This window comes from Vombatus ursinus, unplaced genomic scaffold, assembly GCF_900497805.2.
Source record: "Vombatus ursinus unplaced genomic scaffold, bare-nosed wombat genome assembly UNPS02014816.1, whole genome shotgun sequence".
NCBI classification, from domain to species: Eukaryota; Metazoa; Chordata; class Mammalia; order Diprotodontia; family Vombatidae; genus Vombatus; species Vombatus ursinus.
In genome coordinates this window covers 3,601,539-3,622,311 of record NW_020954594.1, presented here as the reverse complement: position 1 = coordinate 3,622,311, position 20,773 = coordinate 3,601,539, and the positions used below count along the sequence as shown (strand labels likewise).

Genomic DNA, 20,773 nt, shown 5'->3' with positions numbered 1-20,773 from the left:
ATTCCTGATAACATTCCAGAAGGGATGACTGAAAAAGGGACAAAAAAAGAAAAATGTGATCACTACAACTTAATAGAGATTCATCAAGAACAAGTCACTAGGGTAGTATTTAAGGTGAATACGGTGGCATGTCACATCTAGATCTAGCTCTATGGTGAGAGATAGCTATATTTACAGATAACTATAGCTATAGAGATTTAGATACCCATGTCTAGATAGATAGATAGACAGATAGACACATGTAGATCTACCTATCTACAGATATACATATATGTGTGCATATGTGTGTGTGTGTGTTTCAGGAAGGTATTTGACAAAGCTTGGATTCACAACTGGCTGATTGATTGGACCCAATAAGTATTGATTAATGCAGAGAAGTTCCTAGTGGAGGAGCATAGGTCTTGGATTCTATTTTTCAGTGACTTGGAAAAAACTCATTTGTGTATCATTTGTAATCTGTACTTCATAAACCTTCTTAGGACACTTGGGCTTAAGGCCTGACTCTATTTATTTGACCATGGACAAGCCACTTAAACCTTTATAAATCTCAATTTCCTCATCTATAAATGGGAATGATATTTATACAACCCACCCAACAGAGTTTCTCTGAAGAAAAGTGTTTTATAAACTTTAAAGCACTATATAGGGTATTATTACAATCTTGGTGCTGTTTAAAGCTATTAAAACTTTAAACACTAAGGCTTAAAACTACTTAAAAGCTTAAAACTACACTAAAACTTTTGAGACACCCTGTATGAATGAATTATTATTATTAGGATAGTGGATCAAGGGACCCAACTTGGAATCAGGAAGACCCGGGTAGAAGTTCTGCTTTTGAACCTTTGGCTAAGCCACTTAGCCTCTCAATGCCCCAGCAAATTGTCTGAGATTATGATTTACAGAAAAGTTGCCTATATATATCAGAAAAGAATGTTTCCACATCTTGAGTTCCATACACTGATGAAATAACAGGTCAGTCCTATCCTCCCTCTCCCCTCCCACACCAAATTATTATTGTTATGAAGGTGTGAGAAGTCATGCTTATTTAATTTGGGATTGCCTTGAAGCTAAAAGGATAGCTAATTACATTAGAAGACAGTATTAGCTGCCAGAACGATCTTAGCAAGCAGTAATAGTTGGCTAAATCCAGTAAGATAACACTTAAAGAGGATGAATGTAAATTCCTACACTCGTGTTCAAAAAACCAACTACAGAAGTATAGGATGAGGGAGATGTAATTAAAAAGTAGTTCCTTAAAGTAAAAATCCAAGTGGTTTTAGGAGCTCAGTAACCTCACAAGCTCAGTATGATAGAAACAGCTTCCAGGGTGAGAGAGAGACTATCCTGCTGGACTCTGCCTTGGGCAAACCAAATATAAGTATTATGTTCTCTTCTGGCTGCCATATTTTAAGAGAGCCGTTGGCAAACTGGAACTTGTCCAGAGAAGTCACCATGGTGAGGGGATGAAAAACCATGCCACAGGAGAAGCCATCAAAGGAATTAGGGATGTTTAGCCAGAAGAAGAGAAGACATAGGTGGGGTAGACATCTGTCTACAAATACTGGAAAAGCTGTCATGTTAACTTGTTTACTTGACCCTAGAGGATGGAACAAAAGTGGATTGTAAATTTCAAAGTGCTTTTGAAATGCAAACTGTTAATATGACGGCTGTCACAAAATGGCCTGGTCTGCTTCAGGAAGCAGCCAGGTCTATGGAATTAGAGGTCTTCAAGCAGAAGAAGCTGGATGATCAATTGGTGAATATATTGTAGTAAAGACTTCTATTCATGTATAAATTGGACTAAATGACATGAAGTCCTTTAATATTTGGCAATTTTTTAACTCTCAGAGTTAGGAAGGCCTGGTTTCAATGTTAGCCTCTGACAGATTCTATCTTCCCCTCACCCCCCAAAAGAACATTTTGCAGGACTGTTGCAAATTAAGTAACTTACATGAAAGTATCCTGGGGAAAAAAAAAACCAAACACTACCTAAACAGTGTGGTATTATCTACCAAAGTAGTTTAGTTATATCTAATGAGGAGAATGTAAAGAAAGAAATAGATATATAGATCTTGTAACTCCCTCAGCACCTAGAATGATGCAAGTATGAGAAATGAATAAATTTATTCTGCTCAATGCATTCCTTTGGGCTTGTCCCCATTACCCCATTGCCACTTCCAGCACCTCACACCAATCAAAACAACATGGCACCTTCCTTATGACCTCACTGTAGTAGACCCCAGACCCCAATATTACAGGTTTTATCCCTTATGAGAGTCAGGTAATTGATTTGTTTGATAGAAGCAAACTCAGGAAATATGGTGTGTCAGCTTTATGACCCCAATTCCTCTGGTATCATTTTGATAAGTAAGGTTTTTTTTTCCCGAATTGGATACTACTTTATTGACTACCAACAGGGACAACCTCCTAACATATTAAAAAGTCATATACTAATACTCAACGCGTACAGGTGAAAGCAAATGATTTAAAAGGATCCCCAAAGGAATGACTGGTAGATAGAGAGGGACTGAAGAAAGAGAGAGAGAGAAGTAGAGACTCCAATAAAGCATTTTCCTGTTATTAATGAGCTTGGCTACTTATTGAGGTCCTGGGGGTAGATCATCTAAAATTTAGCTAGTATTAGTGCCTGTCTGGAGTAATTGGGCTCTTCTGATATAATTTTAATTAGTTGATTGAACCAACACTTTTGAAGCACCTACTGTGTAGAGGAAAGATTTGGAAGATTAGAAGATTAGATTAGAAGACCTTGGTTCAAACCCCATCTCTCCCATTTGCTCATTGTATGGCCTGGGGAAATTACTTATCTTCTCTGGCCTCAGTTTACTCATTGTAAAAATGAAGGAGTTAAAGTACATGAGCTCTAAGGTCCCCTCCAGTTCTAACTCTGTGATCCTGTGTAAAAACTGGTAAAATACTAAAGCAGGGGTTCTTCACCTCTTTTTGTGAAATGGGCCCCTTTTGCAGTCTGGTGAAGCCCATGGACCCTTTCTCAGAATAATGTTTTATAATGTGTAAAATAAAATCTATAGGATTACAAAAGAAACCAATTATTTATTGAATATAATTATCAATTTTTTTAATAAATTAAGTTTACAGACCCTAGATTAAGAACTAGCAGAAGTGCTAGGTGAAATAGAAGTATGGAAAAGACAGAGGTCCAACCCTTATGTTGTTTATAGTCTATCAGGAGGATAAAACATAGGCAAAGAAAACTGTAATACACCACATTACGTGGGAAGCGCTAATAGACAGATGCAAAACACATGTTCTGTGAGGTCCAAAAGGGAAAGTTGTTTCCAACTGGGAGAATGGAGGAAGCCTTTATGAATGAGGCGCCATTTGAGATGGCTTTAAAGAGCAGTGAAGAGGGGATAGAAAGAACATGCATTCTAAACAGAGTGAACAGTATCAGCAAGGGCATGGAGGTAGGAAAGTACTGGGTTTATTATGGTGACAGTGCAGTCCAATTTAACTGGCTAAGATTTTAAAAGGCAAAAGTGCTACCAGATTGTGGAAGAGCTTGAATGCCAGGTGAAGGCATTTGAATTTTATTTAATCAGATTTAGAGAACCACTGAAGCTCCAGGGGCAGAGATGTGGTGTAGCTAGGTCTATGCGTACATCATGAAGGTGTTTCTATCAATGGTATGAAGGATGGCTTGGAAGGCCAAAGAGATCCCAGCAGGTAACAAAGGAGAAATCAGCTAGGGCAGGTCTGTTTGCTTTTCTGAGACTCCATTTCTTCATTTATAAAATGAGAGGTCGAACTAGATGATGTCTGTCCTTGGGTGTTGACAATGTGGGGGCTGCCTTGGGAGGAAACAGATAGTAGAGATTATGGAGGTGTGGTCAATACAACTTAGTAACTGACTCTCCCCTCTCCCAGACTTCTCAACCAAAGGTTTCAAATATGGGAGATGAAGTTAATGGTGGCATCAGTGAGAGAAATACTAAGACCAAGAGGATGAATGTGTTTCTGGGAAAAGTAAATGGTCACTGTCTATGGAAATATCCAGTGCATCTACAGACCAATGAGGTTGGCAAAGTGGGCTAGGGAACATAGATAACATCACCTCTCATTTTATGGGTGAGGAAACAGAAGCTCAGAAAACTTAAGGGATTTGCCCTAGCTGATTTCCCCTATTTTAGGCTCTTCAGCCCCAGGAGTGAGGCTCCTCCCTTCTGTTTGCACCTTTGTACAATAAATGAATAGGAGGGAAGTATAACTCTGTCCATGGGCTAGAACTCTCCGGTGTAAGTCTATGTCCTAGACTCCATGCTCATTCCTTCGCGGTCTACAATGCCAATCCTAAGACCCTCCCTTTTCACAGCCCTTTGGTTCCCCTGCTGCTGTTCCCCTGTCCCTTCTTCCCTCCTCTACCACCCGGGTGACGTCCATGGGTTTTCATAATCCCTAGAGCTAGAAGGAACCACAAAGGTCATCTTATTTTACAGATGAGGAAACTGAAGCCCAGGATGATGAAAGAATTTGCCCAAGGTGATACGGATAGTTAAGGGTCAATGGTGCAATTTGAACCCAGGTCTCTACTGACTCCAAAGGAATATACTTTCCACTATTACACATTGACTACTCAGAGGCCATTCAGCCAGCAGCACCTGTTCTAGCTTTGGCTTCTCTCCAAATGTTTGAAGAAAGAGGAAAGTGGAAGAGGTGTGAGGCAGAGGCTCTTACTTGTCCTTTATATGACTCATGAAATATTCTGGCCTGATGTGATCTGTTCCCAGCCCCCCTACTAGTGATGTGACCTTGGACCAAAAAGTCCTTTCACTTCTCTGAGCCCATTTCCTCATCTGTAAGTGAGAAAATTGAAACCACTAGATGATTGCTTAGCTCCCCAAATCGTTCAGGGTCCTTTAGACCCATCCACTGGCCCTTCCCTACTGGGGAGTTATCAAGCCATATATCTGAGTCTTAGTTCTATCATCCAGGATGTTTATTGTCCCTTCCAGGTTCTTGTCAAATGCAAACTTTATAAAACTCAGGCACCATGTATTGGGTATATCTCAAAGACACAGATACAAGCTCACTCTGCTTTGGCTAGGACCAACAATGATAGTATAACTCTAGGGCTAGCCCTATGAGGACTTCCCGAGGATTCTTCCCTACCCTTCTGGAGAGCTTTAGTAAACTCAGTTTGAGTATAGACCTGAGGTTGGTAACCAGTGCATAATACTAACATTTCATGTCTTTTCAAAGCACTTTCTCCTATCTAATTTTATTAGATCATCCCAATTACCTTTAGAGATAGGTGGGGCAAGTGTTGTTTCCATTTTGCAGCTGAAAAAGCTGAGGCCAAGAGAGGCTAACTGAATTGTCCAAGGTCACAAAACTAGTTAGTAAAAGAGTTGGCCCAAGAACCCAGGTCTCCAATTTCCCAGTTCACTCTTCTTTCCACTATACAGGATTGAGCTTGCTTTAAGAAGAGAGTTAAAATACTAACAGGGCATCCAATATTTGGGGCTCCAGTTACACCAATTACTTAATCAATAAGTATTTATTACAAACCATCATTGTGCTAGGCACTCTTGGGGAATAGGGAAGGAATGGATAGAGAAAATGAAGAGAGTATGATCCCTGTCTTGAAGGAGCTTGAACCCCCTACTTGACTCTCTGAAAAACTTTTAGTTTTGAGTCCAAAAATGGGAACAAAAGGGGCTCTTATTTCCATAGCCCTGGCTTGTGTACAAGTGATCTTCTCCCAGGTAAGAAGGTCTTTCTTTACATAGCTGAGGCTCTAACAAAACTAGATTTCAAGGCCCAACCTAGAGTTAGAGCAGCCAAGTGTGTCATGGAAGATTTGAACTCGGTATCAAGATTATTGAGTTAAGTAAATCCTGAATGATTCGTTAGTACTGATGGTTGACTCAAAGCTATCATTTAAAGGCAGGGTGCATGAAAGAAACTGAGGGAACAGAAAAGAATGCCAAAAAGGAAAGAATTGGCCCAAAGGAAATTGTGAAGTATGGTCAGAGCCAGCCCTGCCTCAACACTTATTTCAGGAACAAGAGAAAACTGAGAAAGAATTTGCCTTTGTTACTACTACTTCACTAGATCTAACTAAAGAAAAGCGTAAGATTGCATACCATGGCCTTGACTTCCAAAAAACAAGACTAGAAATATTTCCTGAACCTCTTTCTGCTAAGAAGCATTCAACAATCCCTGCCTGACAAATGGTGGAATACCGAGAGAGGTTAAGTAAGAATCTTCCATTACATTTGAGCCTTATTGGTAGCAAGGGAGAAATGCTAGTGTTTTCCTATTATTTCAGCTCTTCTTGTCAATAAGAAAACAATTTATTATCCAATTACCTTTCTCCTCTCTAAAAATCTCTTCAGGTCAGGGGAGAGCAAGCAGCATCTGCCAAGCTAAAGACGGAGATTTCTCTGAATCACTGACCACCTTTAAGATTGTCATCAGCTTAGGGCGATCAATCCATCAACAAACAGAAATTAAGTGCCTGTTATGTGCTAGGGACTGTGCTAAGCATAGCTAGGCTGCTAGGTGGTTCAGTGAATAGAGCTCTGGGCCTAGAGTCAGGAAGACCTGAGTTCAAATCTGGCCTCAGATAGGCACTAGCTGAGTGACCCTGGGCAAGTCACTTAAACTCTATTTGCCTTAATCCATTGGAGAAAGAAACGACAAGCCACTTGAGTATTTTTGCCAAGAAAACAAAGTCAGTCACAACTGAACAACAACTACGCTAATACAAAAGTCCCTGCTATCAAAAAGCTGAGAGTCTAATGGGATATATCCAGGAGTATACTGGTAAATATTTAACAGCTGGACCTAAAAAAAAATGTACGTCCAATATACTTTGAAGTTAATCAGCATTATTTACATATTCTCTATCACTTTCTTATGCCTAGACAATAAACAAAATGATAAATCATTCCTGATTTGTAGGATTTGTTGATTTCCAAGGCATAAACGCTCACACAGAAAATAAGCTGTATAAGCTGACTCCGGTACATCCGGCATATCTTATTTGGTTTTATATTAGGGTGTTTTAGATGTTCAAAGTACAAAGAAAGGTCTACAGTTGTCAAAGGCAGCTTCCTGGAGGAGATGGGGCTTGAGATGTGTCTCAAAACCAGGAATCACTTGGATAGAGGAAAAAGCTCCAGTAGGAAAACAACAGCTACAGCCTGTGGGCAAAGGGTAGGACAAGAATTCATTCATGGCAACAGAGGAAGTTTGGGGGTCTGCAGTATAAAGCAGTACAAAATAGAAATAAGTCTCCTCTTCTTAGCTTGTCCATCTTTACAAGGGGGAGGTTAGGAAGGGTGAGGATAGAGGGAAGGAAGGTGAATGAGAGGGAGTACCAGTTACATATTACGTGGGAATTGCATTAGAAAATTTTAACTTTACTCTCTGGAGCCAATCAATAAGTATTCATCAATCATGAATCCTGTGCTTAGAATTGTGCTAGGCACTGCAGGGAATACAGAAGAAGAGTAAGATGGACTTCCTGCCCTTGAGAAGCTTACAGTAATTGAAAAGACAAGATAAACATGAAACAATAATGAATACCACAAGTCAGTTTATGGTTGAGCACTAAATTGTGTGACAGTAATAGCAACCTAAATTTACACAGAGCTTTATTAAAACTTGCTGAGCACTTTACATACATTATCTCATTTGGTAGTACACAAGGGTGCTTTGGAATTTCAAAGGACAGAGAGAGGTCTGGAGTAGTCATGGAAGGCTTTCTGGAGGAGTTGGGAATTGAGATGTGCCTTAAAACTGGGAAGTATTTGGATAGGGTTCTAACAAGGAGAAAAACCTGAGTGAAGACATGGAAGTGAAAATAAGCCTGGTTATATAGCAAAGAGTGAACAGACCTTCCTGAATGGAAGAGAGTGTGATTGTTGGTGAGTTATGGAATATAACGTGGGATCGTCTGGATGAGGGCAAATTACAGAGCACTTTGAAAGCCAGGTAGAGATGGGAATTACATGCATGAAAATCTATCATCAACCCACTTTTCCTTTTTTATCCTTTGACTTAAATCCTTGTAAGTTCATGAAGCCTTGTTCTTGGCAGAGAGGGACCCAATTACTTGAAAGACAGGACAATACTGGCCCCACTTATCCCTGTATGTCTCCCTCAGATAATCCCCAAACAAGTGAGCAATGACATGACTTTCTTTCCTGGTCCACCAGTCTTGAGCAAGACTACTTTTCTTAAAAACTCTTTCAGCTGTCACCTGCCCTCCAAACAGCCATTACGAGAGTTGTGTGAGTGTCTGTCAGCCCCGATGTGCTGCTATCCGCCTGAAAAGTGACTGTAATCATTACTGCGTGGAGGGCTGTCAATGCGACACTGGTTATGTCCTAAATGGAAAGAGCTGCATCCTGCCTCACAGCTGTGGTTGTTACTCAGATGGCAAGTACTATGAGGTATGGGAGCTGGGCCCTTTGTTTTCCCCTTTCCTTATTCATATTTCATTCCATCTGTAAAGAGGTTGGTCAATATTTGCTAATCTCCTACACCATATTAGTTTTGCGGGGAGGGGGACTTGAAACAGAAAGAGTCAGGACTTCTTGAGGACCAGATTTAGAAGAGGTATTTTGGTTTCCATTTTCCTATGGGCTCCAGGTGACCCTGCTACCCCATCCTCCTCCACAATCATAGTCTCTGCCTGCCTGACTTTTCTCTGAATCCTGATTTCCTTTCAACCATGAATCTTCATTTGAAAGCTCCTGACATGGGTATGGATTGAAAATATGGTGACCATGAATCTGTCATTTACAACTCTTTTATCTGTATACATTTCTAACCTGAAAATATAGAGCCTTGAGGTTGCATGGAGGGATAGGGAGGAGGGTTGTCCTTCCCTTAAATCAGTATAGAGTTCATGTGAGGATGAACAGAGACTGGGAATTCTCCTTCTGCCTTGTGTTCTTCCAGTTTGGGTTTCATTTTTGCTGCATGGAGAATCCTAGATTTTTGGGTACCATGAAGTTATGGATCCTCTCTTCAAGAATGTTGGTGAACAATACCAACCACAATCACACATAGACACACACACACACACACACACACACACACACACCTTCAAGCTTCTGATAGCTGTAAATCACCAACAAATATTAGAGATTGTACTAAGAACAAAGTAGAGGGAGAGATACACAAATGTGGTAGAGCCAGCTCGAACCAGCTCTAGAAAACAGATTGTGAAATTTTCAGTGTGATCATTTACAACACAGAAATCAGAAGAAAACACTTTCAACCAGGGCTTGAGTTATTGTTTTGTTGATTGTCTTGACTAAATAAAGTAAAGGGAAAATATTAATAATGCAGATTAAACTTTTTTAAAAAAATGTATTGTGGGAACATTTTTAAGAGAGCCAGTTATTAAACATTTACCAGTATATTGCTGAGGAAAGGGATAATTTTAAAGTATGGCTTCTTCCCCCCCCCATCACTTATAGTCCATTTATGGGAAAGAAAAATATAATTAAAGTGATAAAATAGCTACCAAACAGCCTTTACCAAATGCAAAGTGATACATTGCAGGGTCTGAGGTGGGTAGGACTGATCCAAGGAGGCCTCTTGAAAGAGGGAGATTTTTTCATCTATCTCCTAAAAAAACTGATGCATGTACATTGTCAGAAGGGTGGGAATAACAACATGTTTAATTTTCGAACGACCCTGATGAATAGATCACTGGGCTAGGAATGGAGACGAAAGCCTTCTAAAATCTGCCTAGATGCTAAAAGAGCTTTGCTACATAAGATCACATATCCTCTCTGTGCCTCGATTTTGTTGTCGTTGCTCAGTCATGTTCGACTCTTTGTGACCCTGTTTGAGGTTTCCTTGGCAAAGATACGGGAGTGGTTTGCCATTTCCTTCTCCAGCTCATTTTTTCTTACATGTGAGGAAACTGAGGCAAACAGGGTTAAATGACTTGCCCAGAGTCACACAACTAGTACGTGTCTGAGGGCAGATTTGAACTCAGGTCTTCCTGACTCTAGGACCAGCACTTCATCTACTGCACCACCTAGCTGCCCTGTGCTTCAATTTATCCAGCTATAAAATGGAGATACTTGCCTCTTTCTATCTCACAGAGATATTAATTTCCCCTGTGAGATCCTAAAAATATAATTAGATAAACCAGATGAATGTCAAATAGTCAACAAACATTTATTAAGCCTTCCTATGTGCCAGGTACTGTGCTAAATGCTGGGGCCACCAAGCAAGGCAAAGCATGCTCTCTGACATTCTAAGGCCATGCAAGCAACTACGCACATACACGATTTGTATATGTAGTATAAGTGAAAGATAATCTCAGAGGGAAGGCACCAGCATTAAGGGGGACTGGGAAAGTGCCTCGAGGTATTAGTAGAAGCGTCATATAATTACCATTAAATATTAGATAATCCGTAAGAAACATTAATATAATAGCCAATTTATTTCATTTCATGCTCATTACAACCCAATGAGGTAAGTAAGGGGTGACAATATTATTCTTATTTTGCACGTGAGTAAACTAAGGCTCATAAAAATTAAATGACTTTCCCAAGGTCACAAAATTAGTCATTGGATATTTCAAATCCAAGTCTAAGACTCCAAATCCTGTGCTTTTCTGCTATGTCTCAGATGCCTCTGTGATAGTATACTAATATTAATATCATCATTGTCTTATCAATCACCACTAGAGAAAGTTCATGATTTTGCAGAGCTGCTATCTCTAGAGGGTGGCCAATTCACAGAAACTTTAATAACCTAAATAATCCACATCTACTTTCATAATCCAAACGTGTGGAAAGTTGCTTACAAACTACATATGTACGTGTAGGCACACACACTCACACACATACACACGCAGGCTAAAAACACTTCAGGCCATTAGCTCTTAGTGTAATCTCCCGGCTGTCCTTGTCATGTCTAATTAGGGCAAACAGAGCTACATCAGGGCCAGTCACTTTACTGTGAGGCTAGTTTTATGATCAAACTCTCCTGCAGGATGAGTTATTTACCCTTGATCCTATCCACCCAAGTGAGGTAATTTTTCTCCTTCCACCAATGTAATGTCTAACTTCTTATCAGAGAGAAGCCAGACCATCCACTCAATTATTCCATAAATCTGATAAGAGAAATGAAGTCGATTTGTGAGGTTGCCAGCACCCAGAATATTTTATAGCACTGGAGAGAGAGGAGAGGTGGTTCCGGGAACCACTCCCTCTTGGATAAAAAGATCAACATGGAGTGTCTTAAGTTGTGAACAAATTCCCTAAAAGATCTTTTCAGTCATCTGTCTATCTCTGTATTTAAGGAGAATCAGCGCCTAGTATCCAGGGCTTTGAGAAGGACACTGGTTTAAGCAGGGAACTGAGAAATGGCCAAAGAAGGATATCTTCTTAGCCTTCAGGTATCTCTCCTTGATGGAACTGCTTTGGGGTCAATTTGATTTAATATTTATTGAGCGCCTGCTGAGTTGCAGAGAATCACATGAGATGAGATTTTCTACTTACCTATTCTAGGCTAGGCAGAGATAACTACTTTTCAACAGCCCTCATGAACTCTTAGATCCTATATAAAAGTGCATGTATTGGTTCATTATTGAATTATCATTTTAAATTTCCATACGGGGGTGATTTTGGAGAGGATGGGTGGATTGCTTTGAGTTACTCTCCTTAAAGGAGGTGAAAGGTTATTCTTCGGATGAGTGAAGCCACAAGTTCTCTCTAAGTTCCTAGAGGATAAGAAAGGACGAAATCAGTCTTCTTTGAAGGTGGAGGCAAGAAAGGAAGGAAGGTTGGACCCAAGAAAAAACTTCCAGTTTTCTTGGGAATCAAAATAATGGCATTGCTTTCTTTGATATCTTTAAGAGTAGAACAGACACCCATCTGTCTGGGACCAATTTAGGTTTAGTCCTGGGGGAAAGACCAGATGTTATCAGAAGCTGTTCTTTGCAAAAGGTTTCAATACAAATGTTTGTACTGTTCAGTCAGTCAGCTCTTGTGACAATTCTGGATTCAGGTTGGTTGTAATGCTGGATACATTCCATCTCCCAACTCTCTGCCTTTTTGCTGGTGTTCCCCATGCTTGGAATGTTCTCTCTCACCAACTCTACTTCCTGGCTTCCCTGAATTCTCTCAGACTCAGCTCAAATCCCACCTTCTGCAGGAGGACTTCCCCAGTCTCTTCCCACTTCCAGCAGCCTTCTCCTCACTGCCAATGCCTTCCCCCTGAGATCGCTGCCTGCTTATACTGTGCATATCTTGTACGTACATTACTGTTGTCTCCCCCATTAGAATGTGAGCTCCTTGGAGGAAAGGACTTCATGTTTTTGCTTTTTATTATTAGTATTGTTACTATTATTAATGTTATTATTATTAGGTATTCCCACTGCTTGACATGGTGCCAGGTATGTGGCAAGAACTTTTCTAAAAAATGTGTATTGATTGACTGACAAACAGGGCTACAAAGAAGTCCTGAATTCTTGGCTCAAAAAAAAAAAAAAAAGGCACGCTCAACTTCATAGATTTTGCCTCCAATCTGTTTGTAACTCATAATATATGGCTTCCAAGAAGTCACCCTTTCCTTCCTCACCACAGCTCCTCCTTTTCCCCTAATGTTCCAAGTCCTAGCTTTGTTAAAATAAGCTGGCTCAGACTGACAAAATGACCAGTGGGGCAGGATATTGGCTCTCCCGATGCCAGTCAGCTGAAGCCCTGGTTTATCCCTATCTTCCTCTCCCTTTCAGCCCAAGCAGCTGTTCTGGAATAGCGACTGCACCCGCCGATGCCGCTGTTTCCGGCGCAATCTCATCCAATGTGATCCTCGGCAGTGCAAGTCAGATGAAGAATGTGCCCTCCGGAATGGGGTCCGGGGCTGCTTTAGCACCAAGACCTCCTACTGCATTGCAGCAGGTGGTGGTGTCTTTCGAACCTTTGATGGCGCCTTCCTCCGCTTCCCTGCCAACTGTGCCTTTGTCCTCTCGACCATCTGCCAGAAATTACCCGATATCTCATTTCAGCTCATCATCAACTTCGACAAGTGGTCCTCCCCCAACCTCACCATCATTTCTCCTGTCTACTTCTACATTAATGAAGAACAGATCCTCATCAATGACCGAAATACCATCAAGGTACCATACTGACTGCTAGAGCTTTCACTTGTAAGATCTGCTTTCCCAACAATCACATCTCATAAGAAGACACACTTTTCTTTACAGTATACATTATCTGGCATGACTAAGGCATGACGTATGCTGACTAATCAGATATTTAAATTAGCAGGGCACTACTACATAGAGGGGTGGGTATCAAATCTCGATTTCATTGATGCTGAGAAATGCAGATGCAAAGATGCACATTAGCAACTCATCAGTGACTTGTAAGTCTAAAAGAATGGCTAGATCACTAAGGAGATTTACCCGTAATCTAACATACATATATGTATCAAAGGTAAGGCTTGAACTAAATCCTGACCACAAGACCAGCCCTCCTGAGCATGTCTCAAATTACTAACTGCTTTTTAGAAATTTTGAACTGTATGTCCCATAGGTATCTCCAACTCAGTATGTACAAAACAGCACTCATGATCTTTCCCCCTAAACCATCCCTCTCTCAAGATTCTCTGTTACTGTCAAAGGCATGGCCACTGTCCATGGCATGGACACAGGCTCACAACCTTGGTGTCATCCTTGCCTCCACTCATACATTGACTCCATCTATCCGATCTGCTGTAGTTGTATTATTTTTTTTATCTTCAAGACATCTCTCATACATGTTTCCTCTCCACTCATGCAGCCACTGTCCTCCACCCTGCAGGGCCTTCATCGCCTCACTTCTGGTTGAGTCTCACTGGCCCACCCCATTCCATGCTCTACTCAGGTGCCAGAATGATTTTCCTAAAGTGCAAATCTGACCAGGTCACTCCCTCACTCAATGAACTCTGGTGACTCCCTATTATCTCTAGGATCAAACATAAAATCTGATTGGTATTCAAAAGCCTTTTCCTAATCTTACTAGTCTTCTTTGTTCCTCCTTCTTGAATTACAGTGGACATAGCTGAGTTTATCTCTGGTGTTTCCAAAGCACTTAAGGAATTTACCATACTTCCAGTTAATCCTTATGGCCATCAGTTATCATTGTACTGTATATGTATAGAAAGTTCTAGTTTATAGAAGAGTAGATAAATCAATTGGTACAATAGATGTGTTTCTAGCCTGTGAACATTTTTATGAGTCTTCAAAATTAGTATTACTCTGGCACAAGTGTCCCATTGCCTCCCATTCCTTTTTCTTGTGTCCACCCTGATTGTTCTCCTAAGCAAGAAGGTCCACTCAGAAAAAGTATATATCTAACCACAAAAACTAAAGCCACAGCAAATATATCTATATCTATTTCTATATCTATATCTATATATGTATATACATGTATAATTGATCTACTACCAGAGATCTTCATAAAAATCAAATCAAATGAAATGAAACAAGAAACAAACCAGTACAGATTTCTTAGACCTACTGTTTGAATTTGTTGAAGCCTTAGTTAGGTCTTCCGGCATGTAAACAAATTTCGATCCTCTAGAACAAACTGCTTTAGGACTTTGGACTCCCACCAAGTCTAATTCTCAATTAGCTTCAATTGGATGATCCATTTTGCTGAATTATCCCCAGAAACCTAGAGCTTCCCTCAGTCAAATCTTGACAGTCAAGCTGAGCTGGTGGAGAGAGAAAGCTGAGCAAAGAGAAGATTAGAGTGTGTTTGTATGTTCCCGGGACTATATCTCAAAGCCAAACATAAATGATTTGGGAATTATAGGTTATTATGCATGGCTGCTTTCCTCTATTGGCACAGATAGTCAGGCGTTGAATGTATCTTGATTTTAAGAATCATCAAATAGCTCACAATCAAACATGAGGCTTTTACACTGTCAGTGTTTTGCAAAAGCCTGATACGAACAGTCAGAATTTCAGTGATCGTTTTTAATTTTATTGCAAGTTACAGAGCCTTCTGACAGTCCCCTTCCCTCTATTCTCTGATCACTGTCAACATAAACTCATTGGTCCAGGGTGCAAGAGCTAGAGAGGAAAACTGATTATCTAAGAGAGCAAAACTGACAATGGTGATTAAATCACACACTGTTGAATGGAACACCCCAAGCCAACCAAAAATGTGGAAAAAAAATCATAGTTTTTTAAAAAATGCTTTTGCTGTTAAGGCTCTAAAGTGTTACTAACAACCCAGGAAAACAAATTATTTTGTAAGTACAGTAAAACCTTGTTATGCTGTTTCCCAAAGGCTAAGGAAAGAGAATATTATAAGCAGGAGAATGATGAATGTAGGAAAGATTGTGTCGCTCTCTGATCTCTGGGGGGAATTTCAGTTTGAACATTACACACAAGAAAACAATAAACATAGCAATGATACCCAGTTTCACTTTAGTTGTGTTTGGCTCTCCCTTAATGTAGAGCGGGGATTTTATTTTTTAATAATTGCCTTTTGCTGTTGAAACTAACACAAAATCCAGTTACTCATTGTGTTTTTCCACATACTTTTTCTCTCTCTGTCTCCATTATTATTTGCCACCCCATTTCCTGCCACCATTAGGTAATCAGAAACAACAGAAACCAAAGGGGCAACCCCCTTCCCCACCCCCTACCCCTAATTCTCTGTGAGTTTCTTTCTTTTTTTTTCCTCCCCAACCAGGTGAACGGGACCCAGGTGAATGTGCCGTTTGTAACAGGATTGGCGACCAAAATTTACAGCAGTGAGGGCTTCCTGGTGATTGACACTAGCCCAGACATCCAGATTTATTACAATGGTTTCAATGTCATCAAGATCAGCATCAGCGAAAGGCTACAGAACAAAGTCTGTGGCCTCTGCGGCAACTTCAACGGCGACCTGACGGACGACTACATTACCCTGCGGGGAAAGCCGGTGGTGAGCAGCGTGGTGTTGGCCCAAAGCTGGAAAACCAATGGCATGCAGAAGAGGTGAGGGCAACCCGGAAGGATCCCACGTCCAGACCATTACAGTTTGGTGCAATCCATGGACTTAATCCTGTCATGTGAATAAGGGATGCTTTCACCGAGGCGGTTCAGTGCATTGGGCAGCTCAAAAATAAGGTCTAGAAGCAGGAATATCTCATGCAATCCAACATTTATAAAGGCACCTAGGACAACGTTCATGACACTGTGCAGCTAGTGGTTCAGTGAATAGAAGCAACACGCCTGGAGTCAGGAAGACCTGAGTTCAAAGCCAGCCTCAGACACTTACTAGCTATATGACCCTGGGCAAGTCACTTAACTTCTGTTTGCCTCAGTTTCCTCATCTATTAAATGGGGATAATAATAGCACCTACCTCCCAGAGTTGTTTCGAGGGTCAAGTGAGATAATAATTGTAAAGCACTTAGCACAGTCCCTGGTACATAGTAAAAACTACATAAATGTTATCTATTATAATTATTAGCTAGGCCCTGAAGACACAAAGAAAAAAAATGAAATATACCCTGGCTTCAAGGCACTGATATTACATTGTACTATAACTTCCAAAATGTATTATTCTCCTACTAAGAGCTGACCCATATTGCTCTAGTTTTCTTTGTTTGTTCGTTTTAATGAGACAATAGAGAGTAATAGATAGAACACTGGGTTTTGAGTCAGAAAGACCTGGATTCAGATCCTGCCTCTGACATTTACTATGACCTTCTGCACAGCCCATATCCTCTCTAAGCTTCAGCTTCCGTATCTGCACATGGAAGAGAATTTTGCTTGTGACACTTTCCCTAGTGTTGTGAGATCCGACAAGATAATGTGTATAAAATGCTCTGAAAACCTAAAAGTGCTGCATAAATGTCAGTTGTAACAACTCTTGTTTTTGGTGTCCTGGATGGGCAAGGCAGAGGCTCCTGGAACTGCCTGCACGAGGGACGAGCTGGCAGGCACCCCAGAAAGGTTTGTTGGATTGAGTTGGTATGTTTGTGCTCTGTAGCACCAGGCCAGAAAAGAGGGCACTTTCAGGTAGGGGGCAATTCTGGCTCTGACTGTGTGAAAAATGAGCAAAATGTCTCAGTGCAAAAAAGCTTTTCAGTCCTCTGGACAGCCAAAATCACCATCCTCTTTTGCATTTCAATAGCTAAGCTTTCCATTCTTATATTTATTTAGCCTTACAGCTGTTTCCTGAACCCCTCACCCATTCTTTCTTATCCTCTAATATGCCGGTAATCAGTCTTGTACCCAAGAGTAGAAAGGATGCTATGAATCTCCTCTGGGCCTTCCACATCCCTAGACTGAACCACACGCATAGAATAGACTTTCTCATGGATCACAGATGCATAGAATTCATGAGTTAAAGAAAGACTTTGGAGATCATCTAGTGTGATTACCTCAGTTTACCAATGAGGAATCTGAGGGTCAAAGAAGTACAATGACTTTCCCAGAGCCTGCTAGCCTAGCTGTTGGAGAGACAGCAAGCTGTAGTGAAAAGAGCCCCGGGCTAGAATCTGAAGAATTGGGTTCTAGTTCCCTCATGACTACTTGTTACCATGTGATACTAGTTAAGTGACTTAACCTCCCTGTGCCCATTTCCCCATCTGTAAAGTGAGGCAGATAATACCTTCCCTGCTTACCATTCAGGGTTACAGTGAGTATCAAATGGGATGATGTGTGTAAGACCACTTTGCAAACAGAAAAACACTATAGAAATGTGAGTGGTGGGGAGACATCGAAGAGAGTTGGACCTGAAGGCTCCTGGGCCTTGCTTCATATCCACCTCTGCCACTTTACCTATCTAAGCTTGTTCAAGTTACCCAGCGACTGGGCATCACTGCCTTCAAGGGTAGTGTTCTCTGTGGTCCCTTCCAGCTCAAAAGCTGTGATGATCAGCATCTCAAAATGATAATAACACCTTTCTCTGATATGATGCTTATTTTCAACTCTGTTATTTTACCTTTATCTCAACATATTCCAGTGAGGGAGGAAGGAATAGAAAGTATCTCATCTTACAGATGGAGAAAACCAAAGTTCAACGAGGTCCTCACTTGACCAAAGACACCTGCCTAGCTGGTGGGAGAATGACCCATCTGCACTAGTTACCTTATAGAGACAAACAGATCCGAGATATGTAGCCTTTGTCTTACATTGAAGGGACTGAATTTAAACCAGTGGTTTCCCAGTGTCCCTAGCCATTTCCTTTTGTATCAATTAAACTGACAAAATCTCTTTGCCTCCCAGCTGTAATGAGCTTCAGTACTCCCAGTATGCATCCACCTGTGACAACGTGCACATCCAGAAGATGCAAGGTGATGGCTACTGCCTAAAACTCACAGACATGAAGGGTTTTTTCCAGCCCTGCTATGGGCTGCTGGACCCCCTTCCCTTCTATGAGTCCTGCTACTTAGATGGCTGTTATAACCACAAGAAGTTCCAGTTGTGTGGCTCCCTGGCTGCCTATGGAGAGGCCTGCCGCTCTTTCGGCATCCTCAGCACTGAGTGGATCGAGAAGGAGAATTGCTGTAAGAGTCCTTCTTATCTCTGTCTATTGAGGCTTCCTGAGTTAAATGGATGGGCTTCAGGAGATGTGGCATTGCCTAGAGATGGACAGTGCCCTCCATCTGGGGTAACAAACCTTGCTCACAGGGTCGCTTGGCCATGGACTGCCACAAAGACTTGAGGGGAAAGGCATTAGTGAAATTTCACTCACTCATAACTGGAGTCCAGAGAAAGTAATTGGAAAGCAACCTTTGGAAGGTGAGGTTCTCCAGCTCAGAGCAGGCAATTTGGCATCTGATAAAACTGAAAAGCCCAGGGTAATGATGCTGATGGATTTCAGCTGCAGACTTGAGCTGTGGATGTCCTCTATACTGGGAAGAGCTTCTAGGCAGGGATCAGAAAGGAGAACAGATATGGAGAGTGACAGGCAGATTACTCAAAGACATAGCTAGACATGTCCTGCCTGAGGAGCTGCCAGGAGACATGAGTTTATAAGAGCCTGTTAGGTTACAGTTGGATTCATGAGAGTGAGTTAGGAGAGAGATAGACACACAGACACACAGACACAGACAGACGGAGAGAGAGAGAAAGATCTATCAATATATAGATGTGTAGAGAGAGTACTGTGATCTTTTATATATAGTATATAGTATAGTAAAAATTACATGAGTAGGTTGATTCCATGTGGGCATTTGGTCATAGTTTCACTTAGGATAAGTCACATACCATACAAAGATGAGTATGTGTATGAATATGTGTGTGCTTACATGTACATGCATGTAGAATAGGCCTGACCTTATACATGCATGTATCCAAGTGCAAAGAACAACTTGGTTCAGGATACCACATATACCATGTTTACAATCTGGCCCATTTGGAGAATGACAAATCTGAAAATTAGCTATCACGTCACATGCAGGAAAAACTATGACTTGGGGCTTAGAAAACAATGAAGTTAATGAAGAATGTGCCTTCAATGAGTTCAAAAACAGTCTATAAACAAGTTAATAAGCACAGTTCTCTCTGTTGTTGGAATTTAGTGAAGGCATTTAGTTTCTTCGCTTCAATTTTCGTGACTCACTGTGTTGTCAATAGACGTGGCTTTTAAAATTTTACTTTATTGTTTTATACTCAATGAACTTGTGTTGTATGTTTGTTTTGTTTTTAATGAATCTTGTTGCTTTTTACATCCAAGTCAAGCTTCCCTCTGCACGTGGGCAGGTAACGTTTGCCAACTGGCAGATGAAACAGCTCATTTCTAAATAGGCTGTTTTTTGTATGTATGCTGCTGAGTATATACTTTACATCTGTTATGCCATTTGATTGGTCATTCCCACAGTGTATAAATCAGTCAACATGTATTTACTAAATGCCTAGTCTGTGCCCAGCATTTGCCTAAGTGGTGCCCACATTGGGCATATACATAAAAGATGTACACATCCATAAAAAGGATCAATGGAAAAGATTAACTGAACTGTCTGGGTCTAGACAGAGTAAGTGAGGTGTATCATCATAGGTCTGGGGCCCTCTTTTCTCCCTGGTCTTATATACCAAGGCTCTCTATTCCATCTTCTAAAAGAGACATATGAAACCTCTCCTGGAAAGATGCTCTTCCTGTTTCCAGGAAGGGACTCTCTGTGATGAGACAATGACTTATATTAACTGGATGCTTATTTGGCCAGGGACATAGAGAGGGAGAGAGAAGCCACAACTTTCAGTGTTTGTTGCCTGTAAATCCAGCGCTCACAGGGAAACTCCTGGGCAGTATCTGCAATTACTCTTTGCCTATCGCCCTACTAGTGTGTGTGTAGAAATTTAACCTATAGCCCCTTAAATCTGGTTCTAATGGGAAGCTTTGTCTACCTCATGGCCCTTCTGGGACCACCTTCTTCCCTGCACTCATCTAGTACACAGTAGAAATGGTCTTCCAGGCCCCTTTCCTGCCCAAACCCATTATCTTCTCTTCCCAAGAAAAGAAAATGGAAGAAAATGAGTTTGAGGGATGGGGGAAGGTTAAGGAGCCTACAAAAAAAGTGCAAGGAATGGTCAGAATAGTGAGAGAACTATGAATGTCATAGATGCCAACAGAGGCGAAGTTGACCAAAAGAAAGGAGGGAGAGATCTGTGGTGTCAAATGCTACAGAAAGGTCACGAACTACAGGGGTCAAATGCAGGAATTTTATTTTTGCTCAACTGTATATGTTTCTGACAAGTTTTGTTTTTTGCTTTCTCATGGTTGTGGCGAGGAAGAAATGGGGGAGGGAGAGAAATTGGACTGGAAA

General features: G+C 41.0%; 1 protein-coding gene and 1 long non-coding RNA gene across 2 annotated transcripts in view; one reads left to right on the top strand and one right to left on the bottom strand.

The window, feature by feature from the left end:
• The window catches only part of LOC114023122, a 146,838-nt gene that overhangs the window by 36,732 nt on the left and 89,333 nt on the right, over nucleotides 1-20,773 (bottom strand). The gene's annotated exons all lie outside the window — the stretch shown is intronic.
• Nucleotides 1-20,773, top strand: part of TECTA (tectorin alpha) — an 81,373-nt gene that overhangs the window by 46,834 nt on the left and 13,766 nt on the right. Inside the window, exons 12-15 of the mRNA XM_027835642.1 lie at nucleotides 8,242-8,441; nucleotides 12,755-13,138; nucleotides 15,708-15,995; nucleotides 18,220-18,514. Coding sequence (XP_027691443.1) covers nucleotides 8,242-8,441; nucleotides 12,755-13,138; nucleotides 15,708-15,995; nucleotides 18,220-18,514 — 1,167 coding nt within the window. The remainder of the gene's footprint in view (nucleotides 1-8,241; nucleotides 8,442-12,754; nucleotides 13,139-15,707; nucleotides 15,996-18,219; nucleotides 18,515-20,773) is intronic.